This window comes from Protomyctophum parallelum, assembly GCF_964188405.1.
Source record: "Protomyctophum parallelum genome assembly, chromosome: 16".
Lineage (NCBI taxonomy): Eukaryota > Metazoa > Chordata > Actinopteri > Myctophiformes > Myctophidae > Protomyctophum > Protomyctophum parallelum.
Genome location: NC_139711.1, coordinates 49,534,493 through 49,559,492, shown reverse-complemented (window position 1 = coordinate 49,559,492; position 25,000 = coordinate 49,534,493). Strand labels below are relative to the sequence as shown.

General features: G+C 45.1%; 1 protein-coding gene across 3 annotated transcripts in view; it reads right to left on the bottom strand.

Annotated features, from left to right (window-relative positions):
* Positions 1-910: 910 nt before the first annotated feature.
* Positions 911-25,000, bottom strand: part of ints10 (integrator complex subunit 10) — a 37,336-nt gene continuing 13,246 nt past the window's right edge. Inside the window, exons 11-20 of one of the 3 annotated variants that reach the window (XM_083785107.1) lie at positions 20,606-20,745; positions 14,670-14,826; positions 12,266-12,348; positions 11,837-11,992; positions 7,542-7,662; positions 6,645-6,724; positions 6,189-6,351; positions 5,760-5,853; positions 3,226-3,279; positions 911-1,281 (exon numbers count right to left, since the gene is read on the bottom strand). In XM_083785107.1, the coding sequence (XP_083641233.1) occupies positions 1,125-1,281; positions 3,226-3,279; positions 5,760-5,853; positions 6,189-6,351; positions 6,645-6,724; positions 7,542-7,662; positions 11,837-11,992; positions 12,266-12,348; positions 14,670-14,826; positions 20,606-20,745 (1,205 nt within the window). In that variant the 3' untranslated portion in view covers positions 911-1,124. The remainder of the gene's footprint in view (positions 1,282-3,225; positions 3,280-5,759; positions 5,854-6,188; positions 6,352-6,644; positions 6,725-7,541; positions 7,663-11,836; positions 11,993-12,265; positions 12,349-14,669; positions 14,827-20,605; positions 20,746-25,000) is intronic. The other 2 variants (XM_083785108.1, XM_083785109.1) reach the window with 2 other exon arrangements.

Genomic DNA, 25,000 nt, shown 5'->3' with positions numbered 1-25,000 from the left:
GATCTGTCCACATGCAGTCACAATGCCTGGTTTCTATTTAGTGTGCAAGGCTTACATCCGGTCTAAAGCCCACCCACTGTATGCGCTGATTTATATACACAATACATACACGATCCGTATCCTCCCCTCACCGGATGTTGAATTAACAGTACTAACGGCCGTATTTGAAAATACGTGTCCAATCTATTACACAATAAACCGATTTCCCGACATTTCCTTTTCACTTGATACCGTTTCGTAGAGAGCGCCTACACAAACGTTTTATATACCAAATGAAAGTCCCAATTCCGTAGTTTACATAGTATTTTGAATTTCTTTAAATGAGCAAAGAATGAGCGAGTTATGATTTAAAGAAAAGACGAGTGATCGTGGCTCTTTGCGGGTGGAGGAAAAAAAAAAGAACACTTGACACACGACACACAGACAGCTAGCTAACTAGGCTAGCTAGCTTCTAGCCTGTTGTGTGTTGCTTCCAGGCTGGGAAGCGTATTTGAGCGAGTAGCTACGTGGTTTTGTTTATTTTCTGTAAAGTATAACCCAAATGCTCCTCCATACTACTATAGCCATGTAGAATACTTCTGTGTTTACAAACACAAGCACGCTAATGGGCGGTGATCAGAGCGTGAAACCTGAGGACAAAGAGATTCCAGGACCAATCGAAAACAACATGCAAATCTCGGAACAGCGCTTCTCTGCCCCAAAAAACTTGTTAAAAAACAAGCCCACTTTGACGTATAAATGTATACATTTCATTTGCCCAAATGAACAATCTGTTTGAATGAAAACCTTCTTCAACATTCAAACTGTATCAATATGAAAAAAAAGAAAATCACATTAAAAGAAAAACGAGTTTATTTATTGATTTAAGGCATGTTCATTCTGGCGAGATGAGGCATATTCTGCTGGGAGTGGTCACATATATATCATTATATATGACGATATATGTTCAATTAGTTTTTATACTCATACTGATTGATAGATGTTCATTAATTTAGGTTGTTCTTATTTCTCCCTTTTGTACATCGGTGCATCCGTTAGTACTCAGGGCTGGGATTGGAAAGATAATAATGACGTCATCAGTGCTCAGGGCAGGGATTGGAGGATGGCGGTGATGTCATCAGCGTTCAGGGCAGGGATTGGATGATCATGATCTTCTCGTTGAGGCAGAAGCGGTGGAGAACGCTGAAGAGGTTCTCGGCACACCGAGACACCTGACGCTCCATAGCCAATCGGAAGTCCTCCTTCACTCCCTTGGTGATTCCGCGCGTCACCGTGTGGTGTCTGAAACATAGACCCAAAATATATTTAAATATATAATATAAACCCACATTATATAAATATACACAATATATTGAGATATAAACCCACATTATATAAATATACACAATATATTGAGATATAAACCCACATTATATAAATATACACAATATATTGAGATATAAACCCACATTATATAAATATACACAATATATTGAGATATAAACCCACGTTATATAAACACAGCGTCTGAAATATAAACCCTTTATCAATAAAGATGATATAAACAATATACACATATAAACCCCTCCATCGTTATAACGTTTATTTATATCAGCCGATTATTAAAATAAACCCATCCATCATTATAACGTTTATTAATATATATATTGTTTCTCCAACATAAGACACAAATAATTTGAAATAATAAAAGTAATAAAACATAAGACAAAAATAACTTGAAATAATAAAAGTAATAAAACTCAGGAACAACAACCAGCTGCTTTAGGGGGCGTGTTCTCACAGGGGGGTTACCGAGACTAGGGTTGGCGATGGTTTCCGATTTCCTCCCCGTTTGGACGTAACTCTTGTGGCGCTGAGTCGGAATTCACAGCGTTCGGCACGAAGACTCGTGTGGCTCAAGTCCACTTCAGAAGACAAGGCGCGCATCTGTTGGTTTTAGCCAAACTAAGGTCTGGTGAATTTTTCTTATTTGTTTAAGGTTTTCTGACCTCAATTGCACCCAAAAAACTGAACTGAAACTGAAGTTGTTGTGCTAACAACACAACCAGGATAGGACTGTGTTTAGGTAGCTTCAGCTAGGCTAACTGTGCTAACAACACAACCAGGATAGGACTGTGTTTAGGTAGCTTCAGCTAGGCTAACTGTGCTAACAACACAACCAGGATAGGACTGTGTTTAGGTAGCTTCAGCTAGGCTAACTGTGCTAACAACACAACCAGGATAGGACTGTGTTTAGGTAGCTTCAGCTAGGCTAACTGTGCTAACAACACAACCAGTATACGACTGTGTTTAGGTAGCTTCAGCTAGGCTAACTGTGCTAACAACACAACCAGGATACGACTGTGTTTAGGTAGCTTCAGCTAGGCTAACTGTGCTAACAACACAGATGACAGCTTCCAACATGGTGGGCGTAGTTAAAGTGACTGTGGACATGACATCCTATCGGAAGGCTTCCTTTCTGTGGACACGCCCCTTAAAGGACAACTTTAGTTTTTTTTTCAACCAAGGTTCATGTTTTAGGTTGTTATTAGAGAAAGAAAAAGATGAGTGTTATTTATTTTTTCATTTGCTGCTTTCTTTCATTTTAGCGATTTTAGCTATTTTTGACAGGGGGGCGGGGGCATTCGAACATGGGGCTAAATAAATACATATTGTTTTTACAAAATTGTACAGCGATTTCTTTATTATTATTTACTATAGTACTACTAGACCCCAGGAAATTATGGGGGATGCCATACTTTTGTGGCCAGATGTAATTTTATGGGGTCTAGTAGAATTATAATAAATAATAAAAATATAAATCGCTATAACATTTTGTAATACAAAATTTGTATTATTATTTATTTAGCACCATGTTCAAATGCCCCCGCCTACTTGTCAAAAATAGCAAGAATAGCTAAAATGAAAGAAAGCAGCAAATGAAACAAAATGTATGCTCATCTTTTACTTTCTCTAATAACAACCTAAATTAAAGTTGTCCTTTAAAAACAGTTCTCTAGTCTGAACGAGGGTCATCCGAAATCAAACCGACATAAAACATTTCCACAAATGAAATGAAGACGCATGAAATGAAAAAAAAAAAAATTACAACGATAAACATTCTCCAACACAAAGAGCAGAACGGCTCAAACATCCCGACAGGAAATCAAAGGACAGCGAACGTCTGTCGGTGTGAACATGTGACATGAAGGGGGAGGAACTTGGGGTGGGCGGGGGGGGGGGTACCTGTCCTGTAGCAGAAGGGTGTTTAACTCCGCCCCCAGGGCGGGGCTAGGGCTCCTATAGGACACGGACATTCAGACTGACAGTCAGACAGTGATGATGCAATCAAGCATCTTAAAGGCCTGTGCATAGTCCAGTTTTCGGTAGGAGAGCGGTGGTTTTCTCTTCACCGCGGCTCAGTGACATCACCGCGGCTCAGTGACGTCATGCTGTAGTTTTAACTAGAGCGGTGGTTTTCTCTTCACCGCGGCTCAGTGATGTCATGTTGTAGTTTTAGTAAAAACAGAGAGATGTGTTTGGGAGAGCGGTGAGTCTCTTACCACTGCGGCTCAGTGACGTCATGTTGTAGTTTTAGTAAAAACAGAGAGGTGTGTTTGGGTGAGCGGTGAGTCTCTTACCACCGCGGCTCAGTGACGTCATGTTGTAGTTTTAGTAAAAACAGAGAGGTGTGTTTGGGTGAGGGGTGAGTCTCTTAACACCACGGCTCAGTGACGTCATGTTGTAGTTTTAGCGTGGCTCTGTGATGTCATGTTGTAGTTTTAGTGAAAACAGAGAGATGTGTTGTTTGAGCACTGACCACATACCGCTCTGTGACGTCATATTGTAAGTTGCAGTGGTCAGTGATGTCATATTGTAGTTTTCAGTGGTCCGTGATGTCATGTTGTAGTTTTCAGTGGTCAGTGATGTCATGTTGTAGTTTTCAGTGGTAAGTGATGTCATGTTGTAGTTTTCAGTGGTCAGTGAATGTCATGTTAGCCATGTTTGTAGTATTTTAATTAGTCATTATGAACCACCATGTTTGTAGTCTTTTACTAGTTTTCAGTGGTCACCTCTTCACCGAAAACTGGACTTTGAATAGACCTTTAAAGGTGCAGTGCAGGTTAACCTTTAAGTCCTGAGTTAACCCATTAGGCCCATTCAGAGTAATCTAGGAAGAGAGTGGTGACACGCTTTGATCTCGTATGGGCGATAGTTCCAAACATTGCTCCTATGGCTGGAACTATTCCATTGAGATAGAATGAGCACTTCCGCATTCCATTGTTACAACGGGAGTGTCATTACTCTCTTACTAGATTCTCAAACTATGTCATGCCAAGGACCACCAAATCAATCAATCAATCAATCAATCAAGGACCACCAAATCAATCAATCAATCAATCAATCAAGGACCACCAAATCAACGCAACCCCATGAAAAGGGACCCCAGAGAGAAGATTTGTGTTAAAAACCAAAATCATAATTACTTAATAAAATAAAATAAAAAATAAATAAACATTTTCAATATTCTTCAAAAATCTTCTGTTCTACTACTGTAGAAGTATCATTCTAAACCACGGTACTGTACTGTTGTTGTTGTACAGTATGTACAACAACAGTAGTCATTGCTTTAGTGTGTTCAGTAACAGTGTTAAATAGCTCTATATTGTGACAGTAATCATTGCTATAGAATGTGTTCAGTAACAGTGTTAAATAGCTCTATATTGTGACAGTAATCATTGCTATAGTGTGTTCAGTAACAGTGTTAAATAGCTCTATATTGTGACAGTAATCATTGCTATAGTGTGTTCAGTAACAGTGTTAAATAGCTCTATATTGTGACAGTAATCATTGCTATAGAATGTGTTCAGTAACAGTGTTAAATAGCTCTATATTGTGACAGTAATCATTGCTATAGAGTGTGTTCAGTAACAGTGTTAAATAGCTCTATGTTGTGACAGTAATCTTCGCTGTAGTGTGTTCAGTAACAGTGTTAAATAGCTCTATATTGTGACAGTAATCATTGCTATAGAATGTGTTCAGTAACAGTGTTAAATAGCTCTATGTTGTGACAGTAATCTTCGCTGTAGTGTGTTCAGTAACAGTGTTAAATAGCTCTATATTGTGACAGTAATCATTGCTATAGAATGTGTTCAGTAACAGTGTTAAATAGCTCTATATTGTGACAGTAATCATTGCTATAGAATGTGTTCAGTAACAGTGTTAAATAGCTCTATATTGTGACAGTAATCATTGCTATAGTGTGTTCAGTAACAGTGTTAAATAGCTCTATATTGTGACAGTAATCATTGCTATAGTGTGTTCAGTAACAGTGTTAAATAGCTCTATATTGTGACAGTAATCATTGCTATAGTGTGTTCAGTAACAGTGTTAAATAGCTCTATATTGTGACAGTAATCATTGCTATAGAATGTGTTCAGTAACAGTGTTAAATAGCTCTATGTTGTGACAGTAATCTTCGCTGTAGTGTGTTCAGTAACAGTGTTAAATAGCTCTATATTGTGACAGTAATCATTGCTATAGAGTGTGTTCAGTAACAGTGTTAAATAGCTCTATGTTGTGACAGTAATCTTCGCTGTAGTGTGTTCAGTAACAGTGTTAAATAGCTCTATATTGTGACAGTAATAATTTAATATGCTAACAATAATAAAAACATTGAATACATTGATACATTGTTGCCAACAAGCACAACCACAGTCACCATTCCGACTGAATAGCTCTGGAATGGGAGGGGCTTAAATTAAATGGGAGGGGCTTACTTGATCAGCATTCCCTGATTGGGCAATAGTTCCAGCATGATCCGCCCTCCTTCTGGAGTTCGCAGGTAGGCGAACTCTTCCAGCATGTCGATGTCTAGAGACGTTTGTTAAAGTCATAATGTTGAACCGCCATGTTTGTAGTCTTTTAATTAGTCATTATGAACCATGTTTGTAGTCTTTTCATTAAACTCATAATTAACCTCCATGTTTGTAGTCTTTTAATTAAAGTCATAACGAACCTCCATGTTCGTAGTCTATTAATGAAAGTCATAATAAACCGCCATGTTTGTAGTCTTTTAATTAAACTCATAATGAACCTCCATGTTTGTATCTTTCAAAAGATACTGGTAACGTAGTTGAATAAGTTCTCGTACTGATAGGTTAGGGGTTGTAGTCTTGTAGCCATATTTGTAGTCTTTTAAAGGATACTGGTAACATAGTTGAAGAAGTTCTCGTAAGTGAAACTTCCCTGCTGGCAGATCTTCTCCAGCGCCTTCAGGAACAACGCCTCACCCTGCGGCCAATCGTGTTGCAGGAGCACAATCACATGACCCAGAGACAGGTCGTCACGGGCGTCTGTGAAGGCTCGCGGCTGATTGGACAAAAACATAAGGGGGGGGGGGGGTGTTAAAGTAACCTTTAAAGGAATTATTGTTATTATCATTATTATTATTGAGTGGCACTACCTTGTACCTTAAAACTGAATTATTATTATTATTATTATTATTATTATTATTATTAATAAGGTACCTTAAAACAGAATTATTATTATTATTATTAATAAGGTACCTTAAAACAGAATTATTATTATTATTATTATTATTGAGTGGCACTACCTTGTACCTTAAAACTGAATTATTATTATTATTATTATTAATAATGTACCTTAAAACAGGCCAACATCAGCTGTAGACAGAACGGGAGAACAGCTTTACTGGTGCAGGGGAGCAGACGGAGGTCATGACCTGGAAGTACATGATCTATAAGGTCATGACCTGGAAGTACATGATTTATGTAAGTGAGGAAATGGCCTATGGGCCATGAGCCCCATAGGCACCCTTAGGGGGAGGAGCCTATCTCCTGTTTCTGTAGCCATGAGGTCCTTAGTGGGAGGAGCCTATCTCCTGTTTCTGTAGCCATGAGGCCCATAGGGGGAGGAGCCTATCTCCTGTTTCTGTAGCCATGAGGTCCTTAGTGGGAGGAGCCTATCTCCTGTTTCTGTAGCCATGAGGCCCATAGGGGGAGGAGCCTATCTCCTGTTTCTGTAGCCATGAGGCCCTTAGTGGGAGGAGCCTATCTCCTGTTTCTGTATCCATGAGGCCCTTAGTGGGAGGAGCCTATCTCCTGTTTCTGTACCCATGAGACCCTTAGTGGGAGGAGCCTATCTCCTGTATCTGTATCCATGAGGCCCTTAGTGGGAGGAGCCTATCTCCTGTATCTGTATCCATGAGGCCCTTAGTGGGAGGAGCCTATCTCCTGTATCTGTAGCCATGAGGCCCTTAGTGGGAGGAGCCTATCTCCTGTTTCTGTAGCCATGAGGCCCTTAGTGGGAGGAGCCTATCTCCTGTTTCTGTAGCCATGAGGTCCTTAGTGGGAGGAGCCTATCTCCTGTTTCTGTAGCCATGAGGCCCTTAGTGGGAGGAGCCTATCTCCTGTTTCTGTAGCCATGAGGCCCTTAGTGGGAGGAGCCTATCTCCTGTTTCTGTATCCATGAGACAGGAAGTGTACGAGTTAAAGATACAGTAACACATTAATTAGAGGTTATATAAAAATAAGTCTCACCTTTCCGGGGTTTATTTTTAACCCTTAAGCTGCTGCTGGTCTCTTCTGAGCTCCTCAGGACGTCCTGGTTAGCAGGAACCACCAGAGCGCTGACCACGTCTAGGACCTTCTCACACGCCATCTAGTGGTCAATAACACACACATACACACCAATACATCTAATGATCAATATGGCATATTGATATATGTATATATATATATGAGAAAAAAAGGGACTCCAGCTGATCCAAATAGACCCGTGGGAGGTGCAAGTCTAGTTAGCACTGCAGGCATAGACATCAAAAAGAGAGGAAGGGACTGCACACTCACCATGGACAGAGTCACAGCTAGTCTCAATGCTACAACATTAATTCAGCACCATAGACAGAGTCACAGCTAGTCTCAATGCTACAACATGACTTCAGCACCATAGACAGAGTCACAGCTAGTCTCAATGCTACAACATGACTTCAGCACCATAGACAGAGTCACAGCTAGTCTCAATGCTACAACATGACTTCAGCACCATGGACAGAGTCACAGCTAGTCTCAATGCTACAACATGACTTCAGCACCATAGACAGAGTCACAGCTAGTCTCAATGCTACAACATTAATTCAGCACCATGGACAGAGTCACAGCTAGTCTCAATGCTACATGACTTCAGCACCATAGACAGAGTCACAGCTAGTCTCAATGCTACAACATTAATTCAGCACCATAGACAGAGTCACAGCTAGTCTCAATGCTACAACATGACTTCAGCACCATAGACAGAGTCACAGCTAGTCTCAATGCTACAACATGACTTCAGCACCATGGACAGAGTCACAGCTAGTCTCAATGCTACAACATGACTTCAGCACCATGGACAGAGTCACAGCTAGTCTCAATGCTACAACATGACTTCAGCACCATGGACAGAGTCACAGCTAGTCTCAATGCTACAACATGACTTCAGCACCATGGACAGAGTCACAGCTAGTCTCAATGCTACAACATGACTTCAGCACCATGGACAGAGTCACAGCTAGTCTCAATGCTACAACATGACTTCAGCACCATGGACAGAGTCACAGCTAGTCTCAATGCTACAACATTACTTCAGCACCATGGACAGAGTCACAGCTAGTCTCAATGCTACAACATTAATTCAGCACCATGGACAGAGTCACAGCTAGTCTCAATGCTACAACATTAATTCAGCACCATGGACAGAGTCACAGCTAGTCTCAATGCTACAACATGACTTCAGCACCATAGACAAAGTCACAGCTAGTCTCAATGCTACAACATGACTTCAGCACCATGGACAGAGTCACAGCTAGTCTCAATGCTACAACATGAATTCAGCACCATGGACAGAGTCACAGCTAGTCTCAATGCTACAACATTAATTCAGCACCATAGACAGAGTCACAGCTAGTCTCAATGCTACAACATGAATTCAGCACCATGGACAGAGTCACAGCTAGTCTCAATGCTACAACATTAATTCAGCACCATGGACAGAGTCACAGCTAGTCTCAATGCCACAACATGACTTCAGCACCATGGACAGAGTCACAGCTAGTCTCAATGCTACAACATTAATTCAGCACCATGGACAGAGTCACAGCTAGTCTCAATGCTACAACATTAATTCAGCACCATGGACAGAGTCACAGCTAGTCTCAATGCTACAACATGACTTCAGCACCATAGACAAAGTCACAGCTAGTCTCAATGCTACAACATGACTTCAGCACCATGGACAGAGTCACAGCTAGTCTCAATGCTACAACATTAATTCAGCACCATGGACAGAGTCACAGCTAGTCTCAATGCTACAACATGACTTCAGCACCATGGACAGAGTCACAGCTAGTCTCAATGCTACAACATTACTTCAGCACCATGGACAGAGTCACAGCTAGTCTCAATGCTACAACATTACTTCAGCACCATGGACAGTCACAGCTAGTCTCAATGCTACAACATGAATTCAGCACCATGGACAGAGTCACAGCTAGTCTCAATGCTACAACATTAATTCAGCACCATAGACAGAGTCACAGCTAGTCTCAATGCTACAACATGAATTCAGCACCATGGACAGAGTCACAGCTAGTCTCAATGCTACAACATGACTTCAGCACCATGGACAGAGTCACAGCTAGTCTCAATGCTACAACATTAATTCAGCACCATAGACAGAGTCACAGCTAGTCTCAATGCTACAACATGACTTCAGCACCATGGACAGAGTCACAGCTAGTCTCAATGCTACAACATTAATTCAGCACCATGGACAGAGTCACAGCTAGTCTCAATGCCACAACATGACTTCAGCACCATGGACAGAGTCACAGCTAGTCTCAATGCTACAACATTAATTCAGCACCATGGACAGAGTCACAGCTAGTCTCAATGCCACAACATGACTTCAGCACCATGGACAGAGTCACAGCTAGTCTCAATGCTACAACATGACTTCAGCACCATGGACAGAGTCACAGCTAGTCTCAATGCTACAACATTAATTCAGCACCATGGACAGAGTCACAGCTAGTCTCAATGCCACAACATGACTTCAGCACCATGGACAGAGTCACAGCTAGTCTCAATGCTACAACATTAATTCAGCACCATGGACAGAGTCACAGCTAGTCTCAATGCCACAACATGACTTCAGCACCATGGACAGAGTCACAGCTAGTCTCAATGCCACAACATGACTTCAGCACCATGGACAGAGTCACAGCTAGTCTCAATGCTACAACATGACTTCAGCACCATGGACAGAGTCACAGCTAGTCTCAATGCTACAACATGACTTCAGCACCATGGACAGAGTCACAGCTAGTCTCAATGCTACAACATGACTTCAGCACCATGGACAGAGTCACAGCTAGTCTCAATGCTACAACATGACTTCAGCACCATGGACAGAGTCACAGCTAGTCTCAATGCCACAACATTAATTCAGCACCATGGACAGAGTCACAGCTAGTCTCAATGCTACAACATTACTTCAGCACCATGGACAGAGTCACAGCTAGTCTCAATGCTACAACATGACTTCAGCACCATGGACAGTCACAGCTAGTCTCAATGCTACAACATGACTTCAGCACCATGGACAGAGTCACAGCTAGTCTCAATGCTACAACATGACTTCAGCACCATGGACAGAGTCACAGCTAGTCTCAATGCTACAACATGACTTCAGCACCATGGACAGAGTCACAGCTAGTCTCAATGCTACAACATGACTTCAGCACCATGGACAGAGTCACAGCTAGTCTCAATGCTACAACATGACTTCAGCACCATGACGTGCTATGAGCTATAGCTATAGCACCTGACGAAACTCATGGCGAAACGCGTCGTGCTAATAAATAAGTTGATGCAGTAAGTTGTCCGTCTCTGTTCCCTGGAGTGTGCAGTCCCTTGGTTTTTCTCTTTTTTATGTATATTTGTATATATATATATATATATATATATATATATATATATATATATATATATATATATATATAATTATATATACATACAAGTAGATGTATAGAGATGTATAGAGTCTCTGAAGTGGTTGTCCAACTATCCAACAATCTTTGAACAAATGTTCAGTGGTGGCATTAGCCCGTAGCCCCTCCCCTAGCCTTGACGACCTTACAGGCGTATGCAAAGGCTAAAAATGTACCTTGGATAGCATTTTATGTAGACATAGCACTCTATAGTGTATACCAGGGTACCCCAATAGGCGGCCCGCGGGCCATTTGCGGCCCACAGAGCGCCTCCTTGTGGCCCATGAAAGAATTTCCAAAAAAAATAAAAAATAAATGTTATTTTTTTTCCCTTTTTTTTAAGGGTCCCAGATATAAATGGCATTGAATGGGGGTCAGTAGTCTATGCATGTCAAACTGGGCATCCTTTTCAAATGGGGTCTTGCCCTGAAAATGAATTTTCAGGGCAAGACCTCGACCTCGCACGTGCAGACTCGGCCACCAGCCTGGTACGCTAGTCAAAATATGGCCCTTGAGGAAAATTAATTGGGGAACCCTGGTGTATACGTATAGATTCATTATATAGATATTCCACTGATAGGTTCTTAGCTTACGTTTGATTCATGATGACTATGTATATGTATTTAATGTATTATTATTATAATGTTCTTCTTGTTACTGTAAATCTCTCTGGATTAAGAGCGTCTGATGAATGAATACATTGTAAACTCCTGCAGTTGTGACTGTGTGTGTGTGTGTGTGTGTGTGTGTGTGTGTGTGTGTGTGTGTGTGTGTGTGTGTGTGTTGTTTTAGCAGATCTATACATACTCTGTACTCCCCCAGAGCATAGTGACAGGAGGCTTGTTGAATTACAGATCTGTGAATCTCCACGCTGCTTTGACCTCTGACCTCTGGACTCTGGCCTTGAGGAGGCTGGACGCTGGTCATGTGATGCAGTGATGTCAGAGCCTTACGGTAGTGACCCTGAAATATATAAATATATGTAAATATATGATAATACGCTGTAAGGATCTGGAGAGTATCAGTTTATTTAATGTTGTACATTATGTAATGTGCATTGTAAGGATCTGGGGTGTTTCAGTCAGTTCAGTATTCACTAGATCATTGTTTGCATTGTTTATATAAAGTGTAAAAAGTTACACTTAAATAAAGAAGAATCAATCAATCAATCAATCAATCATATACATGTATTACCTGGTGAATGATAAATAATTGATGTATTTATAAATGAATTACCTGGTAAATGATCATGTCTGTGAGGAATATTCTGAACCACAGCCAGCTGTCCGTTTTCCACGACGCACACATATTCTTAAACTCTGTCAAAATGAAACACACGCGTTCAAAATAGAAACACATCTTCTTCAACATACGCCCTATTCACACGGTATTAGTGTCACCCGGGGACCCCCCCAGAGGGTACTAGTGTTACCCTGGGACCCCCCAGAGGGTGTTGGGTGCTGAATTATGGTAGGTAATTTGGCCTGTAATTATTACAGCCCAAATCACAGACAGTCGATTCGCACAGGATTAAAAACACAGACGTCCTCCGTGATTATTCCATATTACCTGAGGTAATGCTAGCCCTGGGGTAATGCTAGTCCTGGGGTTATGCTAGTCCTGGGGTAATGCTAGTCCTGGGGTTATGCTAGTCCTGGGGTAATGCTAGTCCTGGGGTAATGCTAGTCCTGGGGTAATGCTAGCCCTGGGGTAATGCTAGTCCTGGGGTAATGCTAGCCCTGGGGTAATGCTAGTCCTGGGGTAATGCTAGTCCTGGGGTAATGCTAGTCCTGGGGTAATGCTAGTCCTGGGGTAATGCTGGGGTAATGCTAGTCCTGGGGTAATGCTAGCCCTGGGGTAATGCTAGTCCTGGGATAATGCTAGTCCTGTGGTAATGCTAGTCCTGGGGTAATGCTAGCCCTGGGGTTATGCTAGTCCTGGGGTAATGCTAGTCCTGGGGTAATGCTAGTCCTGGGGTAATGCTAGTCCTGGGGTAATGCTAGTCCTGAGGTAATGCTAGTCCTGGGGTAATGCTAGTCCTGTGGTAATGCTAGTCCTGGGGTAATGCTAGTCCTGGGGTAATGCTGGGGTAATGCTAGTCCTGGGGTAATGCTAGCCCTGGGGTAATGCTAGTCCTGGGGTAATGCTAGCCCTGGGGTAATGCTAGTCCTGGGATAATGCTAGTCCTGTGGTAATGCTAGTCCTGGGGTAATGCTAGCCCTGGGGTAATGCTAGTCCTGGGGTAATGCTAGTCCTGGGGTTATGCTAGTCCTGGGGTAATGCTAGTCCTGGGGTAATGCTAGTCCTGGGGTAATGCTAGTCCTGGGGTAATGCTAGTCCTGGGGTAATGCTAGTCCTGGGGTAATGCTGGGGTAATGCTAGTCCTGGGGTAATGCTAGTCCTGGGGTAATGCTAGTCCTGGGGTAATGCTGGGGTAATGCTAGCCCTGGGGTAATGCTAGTCCTGGGGTAATGCTAGTCCTGGGGTTATGCTAGTCCTGGGGTAATGCTAGTCCTGGGGTAATGCTAGTCCTGGGGTAATGCTAGTCCTGGGGTAATGCTAGTCCTGGGGTAATGCTAGTCCTGGGGTAATGCTGGGGTAATGCTAGTCCTGGGGTAATGCTAGTCCTGGGGTAATGCTAGTCCTGGGGTAATGCTGGGGTAATGCTAGCCCTGGGGTAATGCTAGTCCTGGGGTAATGCTAGTCCTGGGGTTATGCTAGTCCTGGGGTAATGCTAGTCCTGGGGTAATGCTAGTCCTGGGGTAATGCTAGTCCTGGGGTAATGCTAGTCCTGGGGTAATGCTAGTCCTGGGGTAATGCTGGGGTAATGCTAGTCCTGGGGTAATGCTAGTCCTGGGGTAATGCTAGTCCTGGGGTAATGCTGGGGTAATGCTAGTCCTGGGGTAATGCTGGGGTAATGCTAGTCCTGGGGTAATGCTGGGGTTATGCTAGTCCTGGGGTAATGCTAGTCCTGGGGTAATGCTAGTCCTGGGGTAATGCTAGTCCTGGGGTAATGCTAGTCCTGGGGTAATGCTAGTCCTGTGCGAATAGGGCTTTTGACACAGTTTCACGGCCAAGCTACACCAGGCTTTTCAGTGCACGTTTACACGAATACGCACACACGCACATTTAGGTCCGGTCCTATTTTAAGTGTGCCTAGTCCTAGTCCTAGTCCTAGTCCTAGTCCTAGTCCTAGTCCAGTCCACGGTGGTACTAGTCCTAGTGTCCAGTGCATCATGGGAGCTCAGTAGGGTCATAGTGTAAAGGTCAAAGGTCGTACCAGTGTCCAGTGCATCATGGGAGCTCAGTAGGGTCATAGTGTAAAGGTCAAAGGTCGTACCAGTGTCCAGTGCATCATGGGAGCTCAGTAGGGTCATAGTGTAAAGGTCAAAGGTCGTACCAGTGTCCAGTGCATCATGGGAGCTCAGTAGGGTCATAGTGTAAAGGTCAAAGGTCGTACCAGTGTCCAGTGCATCATGGGAGCTCAGTAGGGTCATAGTGTAAAGGTCAAAGGTCGTACCAGTGTCCAGTGCATCATGGGAGCTCAGTAGGGTCATAGTGTAAAGGTCAAAGGTCGTACCAGTGTCCAGTGCATCATGGGAGCTCAGTAGGGTCATAGTGTAAAGGTCAAAGGTCGTACCAGTGTCCAGTGCATCATGGGAGCTCAGTATCTCCCAACTCTCCCTGGCCGTTCGGAACGCCTCCAGAGTCTCTGACCATCCTGGCATCTCCGTCCTGTTGACCACGATGTGTCGACCCCCACGACCTTTCCCCTGAGGGTCCTCGTCATCTGAGCTCTGAGCGCACGCACGCACACACACACACACGCACACACATACACACACACACACACGCACGCACGCACAAGATACATACATGATGATACAATACATGAATTCAAATACAGACTCACCTATCATCTGTCATCTGCCCCAGAATCACCTGTCATCTGCCCCAGAATCACCTGTCATCTGCCCCAGAATCACCTGTCATCTGTCATCTGCCCCAGAATCACCTGTCATCTGTCATCTGCCCCAGAATCACCTGTCATCTGTCATCTGCCCCAGAATCACCTGTCATCTGCCCCAGAATCACCTGTCAGCTGTCATCTGCCCCAGAATCACCTGTCATCTGCCCCAGAATCACCTGTCATCTGCCCCAGAATCACCTGTCATCTGCCCCAGAATCACCTGTCATCTGCCCCAGAATCACCTGTCATCTGCCCCAGAATCACCTGTCATCTGTCATCTGCCCCAGAATCATCTGTCATCTGTCATCTGCCCCAGAATCACCTGTCATCTGCCCCAGAATCACCTGTCATCTGCCCCAGAATCACCTGTCATCTGCCCCAGAATCACCTGTCATCTGCCCCAGAATCACCTATCAGCTGTCATCTGCCCCAGAATCACCTATCATCTGCCCCAGAATCACCTGTCATCTGCCCCAGAATCACCTATCAGCTGTCATCTGCCCCAGAATCACCTGTCATCTGCCCCAGAATCATCTGTCATCTGCCCCAGAATCACCTGTCATCTGCCCCAGAATCACCTGTCAGCTGTCATCTGCCCCAGAATCACCTGTCATCTGCCCCAGAATCACCTGTCATCTGTCATCTGCCCCAGAATCACCTGTCATCTGCCCCAGAATCACCTGTCATCTGCCCCAGAATCACCTGTCATCTGTCATCTGCCCCAGAATCACCTGTCATCTGTCATCTGCCCCAGAATCACCTGTCATCTGTCATCTGCCCCAGAATCACCTGTCATCTGCCCCAGAATCACCTATCATCTGTCATCTGCCCCAGAATCACCTGTCATCTGTCATCTGCCCCAGAATCACCTATCATCTGTCATCTGCCCCAGAATCACCTATCATCTGTCATCTGCCCCAGAATCACCTGTCATCTGCCCCAGAATCACCTGTCATCTGCCCCAGAATCACCTGTCATCTGTCATCTGCCCCAGAATCACCTGTCATCTGCCCCAGAATCACCTGTCATCTGTCATCTGCCCCAGAATCACCTGTCATCTGCCCCAGAATCACCTGTCATCTGTCATCTGCCCCAGAATCACCTATCATCTGCCCCAGAATCATCTGTCATCTGCCCCAGAATCACCTGTCATCTGCCCCAGAATCACCTGTCAGCTGTCATCTGCCCCAGAATCACCTGTCATCTGCCCCAGAATCACCTGTCATCTGTCATCTGCCCCAGAATCACCTGTCATCTGCCCCAGAATCACCTGTCATCTGCCCCAGAATCACCTGTCATCTGTCATCTGCCCCAGAATCACCTATCATCTGTCATCTGCCCCAGAATCACCTATCATCTGTCATCTGCCCCAGAATCACCTGTCATCTGTCATCTGCCCCAGAATCACCTGTCATCTGCCCCAGAATCACCTGTCATCTGCCCCAGAATCACCTATCATCTGTCATCTGCCCCAGAATCACCTGTCATCTGTCATCTGCCCCAGAATCACCTGTCATCTGTCATCTGCCCCAGAATCACCTATCATCTGTCATCTGCCCCAGAATCACCTGTCATCTGCCCCAGAATCACCTGTCATCTGCCCCAGAATCACCTGTCATCTGTCATCTGCCCCAGAATCACCTATCATCTGTCATCTGCCCCAGAATCACCTGTCATCTGCCCCAGAATCACCTGTCATCTGCCCCAGAATCACCTGTCATCTGTCATCTGCCCCAGAATCACCTGTCATCTGCCCCAGAATCACCTGTCATCTGTCATCTGCCCCAGAATCACCTGTCATCTGCCCCAGAATCACCTGTCATCTGTCATCTGCCCCAGAATCACCTGTCATCTGCCCCAGAATCACCTGTCATCTGTCATCTGCCCCAGAATCACCTATCATCTGTCATCTGCCCCAGAATCACCTATCATCTGTCATCTGCCCCAGAATCACCTGTCAGCTGTCATCTGCCCCAGAATCACCTGTCATCTGTCATCTGCCCCAGAATCACCTGTCATCTGCCCCAGAATCACCTGTCATCTGCCCCAGAATCACCTGTCATCTGCCCCAGAATCACCTGTCATCTGTCATCTGCCCCAGAATCACCTGTCATCTGCCCCAGAATCACCTGTCATCTGCCCCAGAATCACCTGTCAGCTGTCATCTGCCCCAGAATCACCTGTCATCTGCCCCAGAATCACCTATCATCTGTCATCTGCCCCAGAATCACCTGTCATCTGTCATCTGCCCCAGAATCACCTGTCATCTGCCCCAGAATCACCTGTCATCTGCCCCAGAATCACCTGTCATCTGCCCCAGAATCACCTGTCATCTGTCATCTGCCCCAGAATCACCTGTCATCTGCCCCAGAATCACCTGTCACCTGTCATCTGCCCCAGAATCACCTGTCATCTGCCCCAGAATCACCTGTCATCTGCCCAAGAATCACCTGTCATCTGCCCCAGAATCACCTGTCATCTGTCATCTGCCCCAGAATCACCTGTCAGCTGTCATCTGCCCCAGAATCACCTGTCATCTGCCCCAGAATCACCTGTCATCTGCCCCAGAATCACCTGTCATCTGCCCAAGAATCACCTGTCATCTGCCCAAGAATCACCTGTCATCTGCCCCAGAATCACCTGTCATCTGTCATCTGCCCCAGAATCACCTGTCAGCTGTCATCTGCCCCAGAATCACCTGTCATCTGCCCCAGAATCACCTGTCATCTGCCCCAGAATCACCTGTCATCTGCCCCAGAATCACCTGTCATCTGCCCAAGAATCACCTGTCATCTGCCCCAGAATCACCTGTCATCTGTCATCTGCCCCAGAATCACCTGTCAGCTGTCATCTGCCCCAGAATCACCTGTCATCTGCCCCAGAATCACCTGTCATCTGTCATCTGCCCCAGAATCACCTGTCATCTGCCCCAGAATCACCTGTCACCTGTCATCTGCCCCAGAATCACCTGTCATCTGCCCCAGAATCACCTGTCACCTGTCATCTGCCCCAGAATCACCTGTCATCTGTCATCTGCCCCAGAATCACCTGTCATCTGCCCCAGAATCACCTGTCATCTGTCATCTGCCCCAGAATCACCTGTCATCTGCCCCAGAATCACCTGTCATCTGCCCCAGAATCACCTGTCACCTGTCATCTGCCCCAGAATCACCTGTCATCTGTCATCTGCCCCAGAATCACCTGTCATCTGCCCCAGAATCACCTGTCATCTGCCCCAGAATCACCTGTCATCTGTCATCTGCCCCAGAATCACCTGTCATCTGCCCCAGAATCACCTATCATCTGCCATCTGCCCCAGAATCACCTATCATCTGTCATCTGCCCCAGAATCACCTGTCATCTGTCATCTGCCCCAGAATCACCTGTCATCTGTCATCTGCCCCAGAATCACCTGTCATCTGCCCCAGAATCACCTATCATCTGTCATCTGCCCCAGAATCACCTGTCATCTGTCATCTGCCCCAGAATCACCTGTCATCTGTCATCTGCCCCAGAATCACCTATCATCTGTCATCTGCCCCAGAATCACCTGTCATCTGCCATCTGCCCCAGAATCACCTGTCATCTGCCATCTGCCCCAGAATCACCTATCATCTGCCATCTGCCCCAGAATCACCTATCATCTGTCATCTGCCCCAGAATCACCTGTCATCTGTCATCTGCCCCAGAATCACCTGTCATCTGCCCCAGAATCACCTGTCATCTGTCATCTGCCCCAGAATCACCTATCATCTGCCATCTGCCCCAGAATCACCTATCATCTGCCATCTGCCCCAGAATCACCTATCATCTGCCATCTGCCCCAGAATCACCTGTCATCTGCCATCTGCCCCAGAATCACCTGTCATCTGCCATCTGCCCCAGAATCACCTATCATCTGTCATCTGCCCCAGAATCACCTATCATCTGCCATCTGCCCCAGAATCACCTATCATCTGCCATCTGCCCCAGAATCACCTATCATCTGCCATCTGCCCCAGAATCACCTATCATCTGTCATCTGCCCCAGAATCACCTGTCATCTGTCATCTGCCCCAGAATCACCTATCATCTGTCATCTGCCCCAGAATCACCTGTCATCTGCCATCTGCCCCAGAATCACCTATCATCTGCCATCTGCCCCAGAATCACCTGTCATCTGCCCCAGAATCACCTGTCATCTGTCATCTGCCCCAGAATCACCTGTCATCTGTCATCTGCCCCAGAATCACCTATCATCTGCCATCTGCCCCAGAATCACCTATCATCTGTCATCTGCCCCAGAATCACCTGTCATCTGCCATCTGCCCCAGAATCACCTGTCATCTGCCCCAGAATCACCTGTCATCTGTCATCTGCCCCAGAATCACCTATCATCTGTCATCTGCCCCAGAATCACCTGTCATCTGCCCCAGAATCACCTATCATCTGTCATCTGCCCCAGAATCACCTATCATCTGCCATCTGCCCCAGAATCACCTGTCATCTGCCCCAGAATCACCTGTCATCTGCCCCAGAATCACCTGTCATCTGTCATCTGCCCCAGAATCACCTATCATCTGCCATCTGCCCCAGAATCACCTGTCATCTGCCCCAGAATCACCTATCATCTGTCATCTGCCCCAGAATCACCTATCATCTGCCATCTGCCCCAGAATCACCTATCATCTGCCATCTGCCCCAGAATCACCTATCATCTGCCATCTGCCCCAGAATCACCTGTCATCTGTCATCTGCCCCAGAATCACCTGTCATCTGCCATCTGCCCCAGAATCACCTGTCATCTGCCCCAGAATCACCTGTCATCTGTCATCTGCCCCAGAATCACCTGTCATCTGCCCCAGAATCACCTATCATCTGTCATCTGCCCCAGAATCACCTATCATCTGTCATCTGCCCCAGAATCACCTGTCATCTGCCCCAGAATCACCTATCATCTGCCATCTGCCCCAGAATCACCTATCATCTGTCATCTGCCCCAGAATCACCTATCATCTGTCATCTGCCCCAGAGTCACCTGTCATCTGCCCCAGAATCACCTGTCATCTGCCCCAGAATCACCTGTCATCTGTCATCTGCCCCAGAATCACCTGTCAGCTGCCCCAGAATCACCTGTCATCTGCCCCAGAATCACCTATCATCTGTCATCTGCCCCAGAATCACCTGTCATCTGTCATCTGCCCCAGAATCACCTGTCAGCTGCCCCAGAATCACCTGTCATCTGCCCCAGAATCACCTGTCATCTGTCATCTGCCCCAGAATCATCTGCCATCTGCCCCAGAATCACCTGTCATCTGTCATCTGCCCCAGAATCACCTGTCATCTGCCCCAGAATCACCTGTCACCTGTCATCTGCCCCAGAATCACCTATCATCTGCCCCAGAGTCACCTATCAGCTGTCATCTGCCCCAGAGTCACTGATTACTCACATTCAAATCACATTCCAAATCAAAATGATTGACAGGTGAATATAAACATAAGCTGACACAGTTCTACAGCAGAAGTTGAGCAACAAGTTTGAGACCAGAAACAAACTGATGTCATAATGTTGTTTTTTTATACGCACGCACGCACGCACGCACGCACGCACGCACGCACGCACGCACCATGGTCTTCTCTCTCCCGTCGGCCAGTTTCCGTTTCTTGTGTCCGTGTTTGGCTCCGCCTCCTCCTCGCTCCTCCAGGTCGTTATAGACCCAGCTGAGGTCCTCTAGAAGGATCCACGGACCGCATGTTGGACCTCCTCCTAAACATATATAAATATATATAAACATAATTCACCTCCTTTATATAAGGGATAATGTCTGGCTATAGGTGGTCGTTGTAGGGAGATAATTCACCTCCTTTATGTAAGGGATAATGTCTGGCTAGGTGGTCGTTGTAGGGAGATAATTCACCTCCTTTATGTAAGGGATAATGTCTGGCTAGCTGGTCGTTGTAGGGAGATAATTCACCTCCTTTATGTAAGGGATAATGTCCGGCTAGGTGGTCGTTGTAGGGAGATAATTCACCTCCTTTATGTAAGGGATAATGTCTGGCTATAGGTGGTCGTTGTAGGGAGATAATTCACCTCCTTTATGTAAGGGATAATGTCTGGCTAGGTGGTCGTTGTAGGGAGATAATTCACCTCCTTTATGTAAGGGATAATGTCTGGCTATAGGTGGTCGTTGTAGGGAGATAATTCACCTCCTTTATATAAGGGATAATGTCTGGCTATAGGTGGTCGTTGTAGGGAGATAATTCACCTCCTTTATGTAAGGGATAATGTCTGGCTAGGTGGTCGTTGTAGGGAGATAATTCACCTCCTTTATGTAAGGGATAATGTCTGGCTAGGTGGTCGTTGTAGGGAGATAATTCACCTCCTTTATGTAAGGGATAATGTCTGGCTAGCTGGTCGTTGTAGGGAGATAATTCACCTCCTTTATGTAAGGGATAATGTCTGGCTAGCTGGTCGTTGTAGGGAGATAATTCACCTCCTTTATGTAAGGGATAATGTCTGGCTAGCTGGTTGTTGTAGGGAGATAATTCACCTCCTTTATGTAAGGGATAATGTCTGGCTAGGTGGTCGTTGTAGGGAGATAATTCACCTCCTTTATGTAAGGGATAATGTCTGGCTATAGGTGGTCGTTGTAGGGAGATAATTCACCTCCTTTATGTAAGGGATAATGTCTGGCTAAGTGGTCGTTGTAGGGAGATAATTCACCTCCTTTATGTAAGGGATAATGTCTGGCTAGCTGGTCGTTGTAGGGAGATAATTCACCTCCTTTATGTAAGGGATAATGTCTGGCTATAGGTGGTCGTTGTAGGGAGATAATTCACCTCCTTTATGTAAGGGATAATGTCTGGCTATAGGTGGTCGTTGTAGGGAGATAATTCACCTCCTTTATGTAAGGGATAATGTCTGGCTAGCTGGTCGTTGTAGGGAGATAATTCACCTCCTTTATGTAAGGGATAATGTCCGGCTAGCTGGTCGTTGTAGGGAGATAATTCACCTCCTTTATGTAAGGGATAATGTCTGGCTATAGGTGGTCGATGTAGGGATATAATTCACCTCCTTTATGTAAGGGATAATGTCTGGCTAGCTGGTCGTTGTAGGGAGATAATTCACCTCCTTTATGTAAAGGATAATGTCCGGCTAGCTGGTCGTTGTAGGGAGATAATTCACCTCCTTTATGTAAGGGATAATGTCTGGCTATAGGTGGTCGTTGTAGGGAGATAATTCACCTCCTTTATGTAAGGGATAATGTCTGGCTAGCTGGTCGTTGTAGGGAGATAATTCACCTCCTTTATGTAAGGGATAATGTCTGGCTAGGTGGTCGTTGTAGGGAGATAATTCACCTCCTTTATGTAAGGGATAATGTCTGGCTATAGGTGGTCATTGTAGGGAGATAATTCACCTCCTTTATGTAAGGGATAATGTCTGGCTATAGGTGGTCGTTGTAGGGAGATAATTCACCTCCTTTATGTAAGGGATAATGTCTGGCTAGGTGGTCGTTGTAGGGAGATAATTCACCTCCTTTATGTAAGGGATAATGTCTGGCTAGCTGGTCGTTGTAGGGAGATAATTCACCTCCTTTATGTAAGGGATAATGTCTGGCTAGCTGGTCGTTGTAGGGAGATAATTCACCTCCTTTATGTAAGGGATAATGTCTGGCTATAGGTGGTCGTTGTAGGGAGATAATTCACCTCCTTTATGTAAGGGATAATGTCTGGCTATAGGTGGTCGTTGTAGGGAGATAATTCACCTCCTTTATGTAAGGGATAATGTCTGGCTATAGGTGGTCGTTGTAGGGAGATAATTCACCTCCTTTATGTAAGGGATAATGTCTGGCTATAGCTGGTCGTTGTAGGGAGATAATTCACCTCCTTTATGTAAGGGATAATGTCTGGCTAGCTGGTCGTTGTAGGGAGATAATTCACCTCCTTTATGTAAGGGATAATGTCTGGCTAGGTGGTCGTTGTAGGGAGATAATTCACCTCCTTTATGTAAGGGATAATGTCTGGCTATAGGTGGTCGTTGTAGGGAGATAATTCACCTCCTTTATGTAAGGGATAATGTCTGGCTAGCTGGTCGTTGTAGGGAGATAATTCACCTCCTTTATGTAAGGGATAATGTCTGGCTAGGTGGTCGTTGTAGGGAGATAATTCACCTCCTTTATGTAAGGGATAATGTCTGGCTATAGGTGGTCGTTGTAGGGAGATAATTCACCTCCTTTATGTAAGGGATAATGTCTGGCTAGCTGGTCGTTGTAGGGAGATAATTCACCTCCTTTATGTAAGGGATAATGTCTGGCTAGGTGGTCGTTGTAGGGAGATAATTCACCTCCTTTATGTAAGGGATAATGTCTGGCTAGCTGGTCGTTGTAGGGAGATAATTCACCTCCTTTATGTAAGGGATAATGTCTGGCTATAGGTGGTCGTTGTAGGAGATAATTCACCTCCTTTATGTAAGGGATAATGTCTGGCTAGCTGGTCGTTGTAGGGAGATAATTCACCTCCTTTATGTAAGGGATAATGTCTGGCTAGGTGGTCGTTGTAGGGAGATAATTCACCTCCTTTATGTAAGGGATAATGTCTGGCTATAGGTGGTCGTTGTAGGGAGATAATTCACCTCCTTTATGTAAGGGATAATGTCTGGCTAGCTGGTCGTTGTAGGGAGATAATTCACCTCCTTTATGTAAGGGATAATGTCTGGCTAGGTGGTCGTTGTAGGGAGATAATTCACCTCCTTTATGTAAGGGATAATGTCTGGCTAGGTGGTCGTTGTAGGGAGATAATTCACCTCCTTTATGTAAGGGATAATGTCTGGCTAGGTGGTCGTTGTAGGGAGATAATTCACCTCCTTTATGTAAGGGATAATGTCTGGCTAGCTGGTCGTTGTAGGGAGATAATTCACCTCCTTTATGTAAGGGATAATGTCTGGCTAGCTGGTCGTTGTAGGGAGATAATTCACCTCCTTTATGTAAGGGATAATGTCTGGCTAGGTGGTCGTTGTAGGGAGATAATTCACCTCCTTTATGTAAGGGATAATGTCTGGCTATAGGTGGTCGTTGTAGGGAGATAATTCACCTCCTTTATGTAAGGGATAATGTCTGGCTATAGGTGGTCGTTGTAGGGAGATAATTCACCTCCTTTATGTAAGGGATAATGTCTGGCTAGGTGGTCGTTGTAGGGAGATAATTCCCCTCCTTTATGTAAGGGATAATGTCTGGCTAGGTGGTCGTTGTAGGGAGATAATTCACCTCCTTTATGTAAGGGATAATGTCTGTCTAGCTGGTCGTTGTAGGGAGATAATTCACCTCCTTTATGTAAGGGATAATGTCTGGCTATAGGTGGTCGTTGTAGGGAGATAATTCACCTCCTTTATGTAAGGGATAATGTCTGGCTAGCTGGTCGTTGTAGGGAGATAATTCACCTCCTTTATGTAAGGGATAATGTCCGGCTAGGTGGTCGTTGTAGGGAGATAATTCACCTCCTTTATGTAAGGGATAATGTCTGGCTAGGTGGTCGTTGTAGGGAGATAATTCACCTCCTTTATGTAAGGGATAATGTCTGGCTATAGGTGGTCGTTGTAGGGGGATAATTCACCTCCTTTATGTAAGGGATAATGTCTGGCTAGCTGGTCGTTGTAGGGAGATAATTCACCTCCTTTATGTAAGGGATAATGTCTGGCTATAGGTGGTCGTTGTAGGGAGATAATTCACCTCCTTTATGTAAGGGATAATGTCTGGCTAGGTGGTCGTTGTAGGGAGATAATTCACCTCCTTTATGTAAGGGATAATGTCTGGCTAGGTGGTCGTTGTAGGGAGATAATTCACCTCCTTTATGTAAGGGATAATGTCCGGCTAGGTGGTCGTTGTAGGGAGATAATTCACCTCCTTTATGTAAGGGATAATGTCTGGCTATAGGTGGTCGTTGTAGGGAGATAATTCACCTCCTTTATGTAAGGGATAATGTCTGGCTAGCTGGTCGTTGTAGGGAGATAATTCACCTCCTTTATG